Source organism: Ips typographus, linkage group LG15 (assembly GCF_016097725.1).
Source record: "Ips typographus isolate SLU linkage group LG15, UJ_Ityp_2.0, whole genome shotgun sequence".
NCBI classification, from domain to species: Eukaryota; Metazoa; Arthropoda; class Insecta; order Coleoptera; family Curculionidae; genus Ips; species Ips typographus.
Genome location: NC_138436.1, coordinates 2,384,705 through 2,395,502, shown reverse-complemented (window position 1 = coordinate 2,395,502; position 10,798 = coordinate 2,384,705). Strand labels below are relative to the sequence as shown.

The following is a 10,798-nucleotide window of genomic DNA, read 5'->3' as shown; positions in this document are numbered from 1 at the left end:
ACTAGGCCCATGTACATTAAAAACACAAATCAAACGAGTTAACGGACGAAAACTCTATTTCGTACGTAACAGTTTTAACCTTGCCCGTAACTTGTTTGTCCGTGATTCAGAGTTAACATCGGCTGAATCGTCTTTAACATCTCTATACTTCCATGGTTGTGACAGTTGGTTGTCATTCTTGTCGTGCCGGTCAGTCTATGTCAATAGTGTCAATAGAGTTCAAGGAAAATGGTGCATCACCAACTTGAAAAGTTTGTTTGCTGAGATTCTAGAATTGTGCAAGTCTATAAAAGGCCAATTTGTCATCTGGCCAGTTCTTTTTCACGCTGACTATCGAGCGAGATCCACGAATTTGGTGTTCGATTTTGTGACACGCGTGTGTGTGAGGTTATTTCCGCCATTTTGGGTGGCCGTATTCCAGTGGTTGGAAGCGGGCCGTTTTGCTTTTTGCTTTTTCGTCCTTTTTTGGAAATAAAAAGGTAATTTTCTTGACATGTGTTAACATGGGTATGTAAGGTTAGATTTATCTGAAGGGCCCCTCCTGGTTGTGGTCAAAGCCTGTCTCCTGGAGTCAGAGCAGGGTAATTTGTTGCTACAGGGAGCTACAGGGAGCTAAGAGTTCGTGGATTGGTGGATTGGAAGGAAAGAAAGATTCAGGCACCATTTTGTTTTCCTGCTGGATAACTGGCCAGCGGATAGCCACGTGCTAAACCACCAAGAGTGTGGTGACTGTTTTGGAGGGAGCATTTTGCCTGGTTAGTGGGTTATAGTTTTATTGTGACTCACAAAGCAACTGGAACTGAACTTGATAGCATTTAGAGTAATAGTTACTGTTTGACTTTTTAAGTATTGACCTTGGCATGGTTAACCCTTGTAGTAACCACTAGAAGAGGACCTTTATTCTGGCTTATTGCAACTGAACAGATTAACCGAGTTAAGGTCAGTTAGCTTATTGTTTTTGGGTGCTGTTTGCTGCTCTTGATTTCTGCCTAGGTATTCTACAACAACAACATTGGCCTGGAGGATCGTGCTGTAGCGCTGCATCCCGATTCGTCCCCGGCTCCAGTAAATCTGGCAGTAAGGGCGGTATGTTTTAAGTTAGGAGTTAGCAACAGCCCTAGAACTGTGTTCGAGTAATTTCCTGAGTAAATTTTAAGCCTTCAGCCTTAACTGTTTTTATTCTTTGTAAATTGTAAATTTGTAAATATAGATTGTACATTTCACCTAGTTCAGTGTATGTTTTCGACTACCTTAAAACCCAAAAGTGTTGCTTAGCAGGGTTATCTCATGCTCAATTATCCACGCCGTAGATAAGTTTTAATTTTATTAGCAATAAGTAAAAAGATTGTAACAACCTGCATATTTGGTTTATCGTAACTTAGTTTAGTAAAGAAAACAAAAATCGAAGGTAACAATTAAAAAACATAAATAAATCGTAGGCTACTCAAATTGGGTGTATGACATACTTAATAAAAGTTGAAGTTTATCGTAAAATCTATCAGAAATACGAATAATGTATGAAAATTTTAAATTGAAACAATCAAAATATATTTAAAAAAATTGAAGAATTGTAACGCAAGTTTATTTGCATAAATAATTTTTTTGTTCAAACAGACGTGAAGTACTCACTTCACGTACTGTTTAGCGGCCTGAAATGCACTTTTACGGCCGGTGTCAATAGCAACGGGCGAAAAAAAATACAGGGAAAAAGTAAATTAACAATCCCTATGTCACCGTCTACGCATATGGTTTCGGGTTACGATTTCTCTATGTGCTTACTGTGTGTACCAATTACAGCAGAACACCCATCCATATCAGTACAGCAATCTTCGTCTCCCAATTTCATTTTCGCGTATATGGAAAAATGGAAAATATTTCTGACAAGAGTCACAACGTCACATCAACAATGCATAACCAGCAATATTAACAATAAACGTCACCATGATTGCTACCCCCTTCTCATTTTATTTTTCAAAAATTAGGAATTTCTAAATAAATATCGTTTGAACAAAAAATGTTGTGTACACCTCGGCCGTGAAATAATTTTTTTGTCCTCAAGATTGCCGTAAGACGGCCTCGGACGCCAAACGTTCTTTCGGCCGGACCAATACCATTTCACGGCTTAGGTATACAAATAACTATGGTCGTTTCTGTAGAACGTTCGTACCAAATATGAGTACTCTGCTTTTAGAAACAATGGAATATGTCATGTCAATGATTAGATGATCTTTTAGATCTATATTAGATGATGTCATTATTATCAAAAAAGTTTTAGAATTTTATGAAGAATTTAAAAATGTTTTAAAAACGGGATTTTATTTTAAAAAATCTAAAGTTTTATCTGTCACGCCTTATGAACCTGTATACCCGAAAGTAATTTGAAACTATAAATATAAGTATTCTCTAAAACTTGTCTATTTAACAATTTTTTGTGTTTCTCAAAATAAATGAGATAATAAACTCTGCTCTATTATTGACTCACATGTACAAAGTGACTTATTTTGCACCCAAGCGTAAATTTTTTCTCTTTGATTTTACAACAAAATATAGTAAATACATATAGTTGTAGGGATTTATCTAACGGAACCGAACTGTTTTTTTATAAATTTGAACACACATTGAATTTTTGGTCCATGGCTCTAAGAAAGATTTTGTTAGACCAATGACACCGTTTTAGTGCATATTTTTGAGCTTTGTTTTTATAAGCTATGTGATATTATCAGTTGCAAATCAAAAAAATTTGTCTAAAGAAAATTGCAAGCAGCATTTTTAAATGGTTAATAGAAAAAGTGGGGTGTAAGGGGTGAAAGCAGAATCTAAATGCTAACCCAAAAAAAGGGAGTATGCGAAACTAGATGGCCGGACGCAACCAATTTCGATTCGGGAGATTATACAGTGTACACATCCGGAACGAGAGATGCATCTCACAGAATAGGAGTGGCCATAATACTGAATAAATCCCTCAGCAGATCAGTTCGAAACTTTGTGCCCTTGTCAGACATAGTAATGCCACTGCAGATGGCGATGAGACCTATAAACGTAAACATTGTTCAGGTTTATGCCCCTACAACTGACCATAATGATGACGAGGGCGACGAGTTCTATCAACAAATTAAAGACATAATGAAGGCGACCAAGAAACACGAAATCACTCTAATTCTGGGAGACTGGAATGCAAAGGTGGGCAGAGAAACAACAGAATATGTCACCGGACAGTACGGCCTAGGAGTGCGTAACGACAGAGGAAAACGACCTATACAGTTCTGCCAGGAAGAAGAATTCGTAATTACAAATACCTGGTACAGTCTTCCAAACAGGAGACTGTACACATGGACGTCCCCCCAACATACGCAGAACAACATTGTAAGAAATCAAATCGACTATATCTTGATCAACCGACCATGTAGTAATAAGTCAACGAAAACATATCCTGGAGCAGATGTGCACTCTGATCATAATTTGCTGTGCTCAGTACTAAACATCAGACTCAAAAAGATGAAACAACAAACGAAGACCTCACGAATACAACAACATGTACTAAAGGACACCGGAACCATTAAAGAACTAACCCAGGAACTAAACAGTAATATACGTACAACTATGTCACATCCCCTCGAAAACAAAAGTGTCGAAGAAAATTGGCGAGATATCAAAACTTCGTTGAAAAATGGAAGAGTTCAACAATTAGTAAAGCCAAAGGGAAAAAAGGGAAAAAAGGAATGGATGACACAGGACATATTAAATCTCCCGGAGGAGAGACGAAAACATAAAAACAAGAATCCTGATGAATACAAGAGAATACATCTTTCAATTCGCAAAAAAATTAAGGAAGCAAAGGAAATGTGGCTTCGGGAATCCTGCAAAGAAATCGAACATCTTCAGACCATACACGATGACTTTAATTTACATAAAAAGCTAAAAGAACATTCTGGCATATATAAAAGAAAAAACATAACAATGATGAAAAGGCGTTGTTAACAAGGGAAGATCAGTGTAATGAATGGCAACAGTACCCGCAAAACGATAGAAAACCTACTGACTGATTATATGGCGGAACACGGTCCAAACATTCTCAAATCCGAAGTTCAAAAAGCAATACACCAATCAACAGCACGAAATCGATCTTCATCGCTTTACCCAAAAACAACAAAGCTCACAAGTGCAATGACTTAAGGCTTTTAATTAGCCTAATGAGTCATACTATAAAAATACTCTTAAAGATACTCCTCAACAGAATTTATGCCAAATGTGAACACAATATTGGAAAAGAACAATTTGGATTTCGTAACGGACAAGGCACACGTGAAGCCCTTTTCTGCATGAGGACACTATTACAAAAGAGTTGTGAGTTTCGAAAAATTACCTACAGTGTGACCCATTTAGAATGGAAACACCCCTATAAAATTTTAGGTTATTAACCGATTTCAATGATTTTTTTTTTGAAATAATTAGGAATGAAATGTCTATTATGGGAGAAAATTTTAAATATTTATTTCAGTTTTCAGGTCATATTACGAGACTTTTTCTTGATAGAAAATGGAGAATTTTTATTAGCGATTTTTTTATTGAAAAAATTACTACGCCACTGGATCTATAGTGCTTTCAAATAGCTGTGACCAAATTTTTTTTTTATTTTTTTTTTTTGATTTTTTTTTTTGATTTTTTTTTTTTGATTTTTTTTTAATTTTTTTTTTTTGATTTTTTTTTTTTGGATTTTTTTTTTTTAGAAATTAATTTATTAATAAGTAATAATAAACAAATAAATAGTAACACCATTTCTATGGCAACAGTTGATGCAGGGTGTTCTTTTGTGACCGTTAGCTTAGAGGATTTTTGAATTTTAATTTGTCATAGCTTTGTTATTAATGAATGGATTTTCATGAAATTTTGGTCACAGCTATTTGAAAGCACTATAGATCCAGTGGCGTAGTAATTTTTTCAATAAAAAAATCGCTAATAAAAATTCTCCATTTTCTATCAAGAAAAAGTATCGTAATATGACCTGAAAACTGAAATAAATATTTAAAATTTTCTCCCGTAATAGACATTTTATTCCTAATTATTTCAAAAAAAAAATCATTGAAATCGGTTAATAACCTAAAATTTTATAGGGGTGTTTCCATTCTAAATGGGTCACACTGTATACAGGGTAATTCAAATTCGACCCTCACCATTGGGATCTCAGAAACCATAAGAGATACGAGAAAGTTTAAATTGGGGCAAAGTTGCGCAATTTAAAGCTCAACAAAATGCTGTTTTAAAAATTTTGATTTTCCGAGTACTTCCGAAGATATCCGAAAAAAACTGAAAATTTGATTTTTTGTTTTTATTTATTTCTAACCTTATTTGAAGAGATATCAAAAAACTAAAAGCAACTTTTCATTGCCACTTTTTCCTAGCTATTCGATGATGGATTCAAATTTGCCACACGACGTTTCGTTTTCTGTCAGTCATCATCAACTTTCTTTTTTCTTATGGGCGCCATATTGGATTTTTAGCCCACCAAATAGTACGTTTTATTCTGATTTTAGTGATGTATAATAACTTATGATTTGCTTTATAAATAACAAAATAATTCAATAAAAACTATTTTTACTTTAGTTATTGGCTTTGAGTTAATGGGCCGTTTTATAAAATGTCATTATTTGACAGTACTTGTCAAACACGATAATTCGGACGATCATTAGGGAGTCAATCATAGTTAAAAATGTATCTTGAAAAGAAATCCCCGCAGAAAATGTTATTATTATACAAGCATTGCTGAACTATTTAGGTTAATCAGAAAAAGAGATTTGTTAGCATTATCTCTAACTTAAAAGGCTTATTTATGTTTCCAAGAGAAAGATCATCATTTTAGGAACTTCATTTTTTGCCAAATTTCAATTTTTTATAATGTTAAGTGCAAGTTTATAGTTATTTATACAGTAAGTGACAAACCATTTTTTATTCATTCATATTTATTCGAGTGAATAAACCGGTTTAAGTCACGTGTCTTATACAGTATTTTATTAAATTTCGACTTTTTATATTAAAAAAAAACTAAAATTACAGTTCTATTAAATTTGCACCGCGCCCCGTAGATGTAACATTGATGTTTGTTTGTTTACATCTGTAAATAGGCGAATGTCATTCAGAGTGATTTAATAGTTATTTATACAGCAAGTGACTTAAACCATTTTTTATTCACGAAAAGAACAACTAGGTCCACAAGCGTAGCAAGTGGCATAAGCTCTTTGAGTGAATAAACCGGTTTAAGTCACGTGTACACCTTTGTTACTAAGTATGTTCAGGCTAATTGCGTGTGACAAGTACTACCAAGTAATCTTCATAAAACGTCTCATTAACTCAAAGCTAACTAAGGTAAAAATCTCTAAAAGCTCTAATGATCGTCCGAATTATCGTGTTTGACAAGTACTGTCAAATAATGACATTTTTTAAAACTGCCCATTAACTCAAAGCCAATAACTAAAGTAAAAATAGTTTTTATTGAATTATTTTGTTATTTATGAAGCAAATCATAAGTTATTATACATCACTAAAATCAGAATAAAACGTACTATTTGGTGGGCTAAAAATCCAATATGGCGCCCATAAGACAAAAGAAAGTTGATGATGGCTGCCAAAAAACGAAACGTCGTGTGGCAAATTTGAACCCATCATCGAATAGCTGAGAAAAAGTGGCAATGAAAAGGTGCTTCTAGTTTTGGAATATCTCTTCAAATAAGATTAGAAATAAATAAAAACAAAAAATCAAATTTTCAGTTTTTTTCGGATATCTTCGGAAGTAGTCGGAAAATCAAAATTTTTAAAACAGCATTTGGTTGAGCTTTACATTGCGCAACTTTGCCCCAATTTAAACTTTCTCGTATCTCTTATAGTTTCCGAGATCCCAATGGTGAGGGTCGAATTTGAATTACCCTGTATATGTTTTATTGACTTCGAAAAAGCATTTGATCGAGTCAAACACACAAAACTTTTCCAGTATTTGAAATCGTACGTAGACTATCATGATATGCGCCTTTTGATAAACCTATATCATAGTCAAACAGCAGTGGTCAGGCTAGATGACAGCGTTACAGAAAAAATACCAATAAAAACCGGTGTTAGACAGGGATGTGTTTTATCCCCCTGTTGTTCAACCTTTATTCAGAGAACATATTTCACGAGGCTTTATATGGCAGGATAGAGGGAGTAAAGATAGGTGGCGAAATTGTAAACAACGTAAGGTACGCAGATGATACTGCCATCATTGCAGAAAACATGGAAGACTTGCAAATGCTGCTGGATAGAGTGAACGAGGCTGGTCGAAGATGGGGTATTATTATAAACATCAAGAAAACGAAATGGATGACTGTGGGCAGAATAAACATAGAACCAATTCCGATTACAATCAACGGACACAATATTGAACTGGTATCACATTTCAAATATCTGAGTAGCTGGCTGAACAATGACATAACGTGAGACGAAGAGGTAAGAGCGAGGATTGAAATGGCACGTAGGGCATTCAGCAAATTAAAACCAACTCTCACTAATAGAAACCTCACAGTTCAGACGCGGTTAAGAACACTCCGCTGTTACGTATGGGGCATTTTTTGTACGGATGTGAGACATGGACGCTTAAAGTTGACATCATGAATAAAATAGAAGCGTTTGAAATGTGGTGCTATCGAGAAATCCTTAAGATCCCGTGGACTGCACATACCAGTAATGAAGAAGTACTCGGACAGCTGAATAAGGATCGAGAACTCCTGAACACCATAAAAACAAGAAAGGTCAGTTATTTCGGGCATATAATGCGAGGTGATAAATATCACATCCCTCGCCTGATTATTCAGGGAAAGGTTGAAGGCAGAAGATGGATAGGTCGCAAAAAGCTATAATGGCTGCGAAATATTAGAAACTGGACCGGACTGGGCGTAGAACCACTATTCCGAGTAGCAACAGATAGAGACCAATTCAATCAAATTGTCATGGAGATAGCCCACGCTTGAAGACAGTCACGGCACCGAAAGAAGAAAGAATAGAAAAAGTAAGATCAGAATGCACTCGATCTTCCTTTAAGTGCAATGCTGTGGGTTTCTTGAAGTTTTTGCAAGTTTTTACTTCAAAGTTGAGTTGTTCCACTAACATTTTTGTTATAATCAGTAGGACTTTCCAAGTGCACAACTTGGCAACACCGCATCACAGAGGTGTCCCAAACTTACTCCCCTAATACGAAGTCTCAACCCTCTAGGCCTTAAAATAGGGGAGTTACCCATTTAACCCCATGTAAAATGCAAATACACAAAACAGCTACTTTTGGACATGTCTCGGTATCATTAAACTTGAATCAGCGCATCGGATGGAATGTTCGCGATACGATAAACGTTTACTGGACGTATAGCGAGAACATTCTGTGCATACAGGAACGTTCGAGAATCGATGACCCACACATATATAAACCGACCGAGCCGACGGACAGTCAGTAGTCAGTTGTGAGTTGTGAAATAAGAGTGGCGCGATAAACCAAGAACGAAGTAGTGAAATGGTAAAAGTGACTTTAGTGGTTTAAAAAGTGATCTGTAGTGTTGTAAATTGTTGCGTAATCAATAAATACAGTTTGTTGAGTTTATTCAAAGTCTCACTTATCAAAAAGAACCCAGTAAAGTGTAACAATATTAATTTATGTAAAAAAATATATACCAGACTAAACTATTTAGTGTTAAAATATGTATGATTTTGGAATGAATATAGGGCTATCGAAAGAATCTTTTAAAATTATTTTCAATATATACCGGTCGTCCCAAAAGTAAAAAACGTATCAAAGTTACATTTTTTCAAATGGAATACCTAGTATTCTAATTAATTTTCAGAATCTATGTTGAAAATAAAAGATTATTTTGTTAAGGTGAAATATGTCTAAACTTTACAGTTTCTCAGATATTCGTTAATTTCTAAAAATATAGCACAATTTTTAAATTTTAATCACTCAACGTCTGTATGATTTTTATTAACAAAAATTGGCTTGGGTATTGCTAAAAGAACAGGTTTTTTGATTCAGGGGTGATAAATTGTCTAGCTCCTACAGAATGTCTCAAAATATTTAGTCAATAATTGCAACCTTTAAATCGTAATAACTCGACCAAATCAAATGAAACGCCCCCTATTTTATAGTTACAGTAGATGCAAAATTTAATAATCTATCGAAACTTATCAAGGTCTTCTATAGCTAGCCATGCGTGTTTTTTTTAAATCGCTATTTCTCGAATTTCAACTATTTTTTACGGAAATTTGGTACCAGTTATTATCACTGAATGAAATTGTTGTAAATGACGCGACGTCGCAGCTTTGACGCAAATTATTATTTGTAGCTGTCAAACCGTTCTTTAGTGGTAATTTTTCGTTCTCTAGTGGTAGTTTTTGTAAATTCTTTGTTCTAAAATGTTAGTTTATACAATGGAAGAAATGATAGATATGATCTTTGTTCTTGGAGAATGTCTGAAAAATTGTTTATTGGCCTCACGAGTTTACGCTACAAAGTTTCCCAACAGAAGACATCCAAACAAATTCGCTTTTATAAGATTATTAAGTAAATTTAGACAAAGTGGTAGTGTTCAATATGAGAAACCCACAAAACACAAGACTGCTACACGAAATGAAAACATTGAATTGGAAGTCATCGGCTCTGTCATTGAGAATTCCCATGTAGGACAACACCAAATTGGAAGAAATTTAAATATCAGCCAAGCAAGTATTTCAAGAGTTCTTAAAAAGCATAATTATCATGACTATAAAATTACATTTTATCAAGAACTTTCTGAGAACGATTAGGTGAATCGAATTTTGTATGTGGATGTTAGAAAAAGTGGCAGAAAATGAAAATTTTGTAAATTTAGTTCTGTTTAGCGATGAATGGCCATTTCACAATAACGGATCCGTCAAATGACGTAATTTTCATTATTATTACAATTCGAATCTCCATAAGATGAGAATAGTACATAACCAGCACAGATGGTCAGTAAATGTATGGGGTGGTATAATGAGCATATATTTGATTGGACAAGACCAAGCAATATGAAAGCGCAAATCAGGAAAGCTTTCAGGACAATATCCCCTGAAATATTTAACAATGTCGCTGAAAGATTTCAAAAGAGAGTACGTTGTGTGTTGAGAGATGTTTTGAACATCTTTTATTAAATAATTTTTACTTCCTTCCCTACAATAAATCTTATAAAGATTAACCTGTTGTTTCTTTAAGTACTTAATTTAATTTCTTCAAATAGATCATGATTTTATGTCTCCAAACAAATATTGACATTATTACTACTAATGGCAATAATTATGTATTTTTAAAATAACAAGAGCTATTTTACGACGGCATCAAAAATAAGTTGAAATTCGAGAAATATCGATATTTGTGATCCCGCATAGTTAGCTATAGAAGACTTTAATAGTTTTCGATAGACAATTAAATTTTGAATCTACTCTAACCATAAAATAGGGGGTGTTTCATTTGATTATGTTGAGTTATTACGGTTTAAAGGTTGCCATTATTGACTAAAAAATGTGAGATATCCTGTATGAGACAATTTATCACTCCTGAATCATAAAACTTGATCTTTTGGCAGTACCCAAACCAATTTTTGTTAATGAAAATCATACAGACGTTAGGTGATTAAACTTTAAAATGTGTTCTACATTTTTACAAAATAATGAATATCTGAGAAACTGTAGAGTGTAGGCATATTAAACCTTGATAAAATCATCTTTTATTTGCAAAGTAGATTCTGAAAATAAATTAAAATACTCGGTATTC

At 34.2% G+C, this 10,798-nt stretch overlaps 2 protein-coding genes and 1 long non-coding RNA gene across 3 annotated transcripts; all 3 read left to right on the top strand.

The window, feature by feature from the left end:
* The first annotated feature begins 213 nt into the window (after positions 1-213).
* Positions 214-1,227, top strand: LOC145738304 (uncharacterized). Its single transcript, XR_014180697.1, has 2 exons — positions 214-479; positions 534-1,227. It is a non-coding gene; the product is annotated as an uncharacterized LOC145738304 (long non-coding RNA).
* Positions 1,228-2,820: 1,593 nt separating this feature from the next.
* On the top strand, positions 2,821-3,978 carry LOC145738412 (protein CFDP2-like). Its single transcript, XM_081993230.1, has one exon. It carries the CDS (start codon positions 2,821-2,823, stop codon positions 3,976-3,978), a length of 1,158 nt encoding a protein of 385 aa, XP_081849356.1.
* A 3,135-nt stretch (positions 3,979-7,113) lies between these two features.
* On the top strand, positions 7,114-7,464 carry LOC145738411 (uncharacterized). The gene has a single exon (XM_081993229.1). It carries the CDS (start codon positions 7,114-7,116, stop codon positions 7,462-7,464), a length of 351 nt encoding a protein of 116 aa, XP_081849355.1.
* The last annotated feature ends 3,334 nt before the right edge of the window (positions 7,465-10,798 follow it).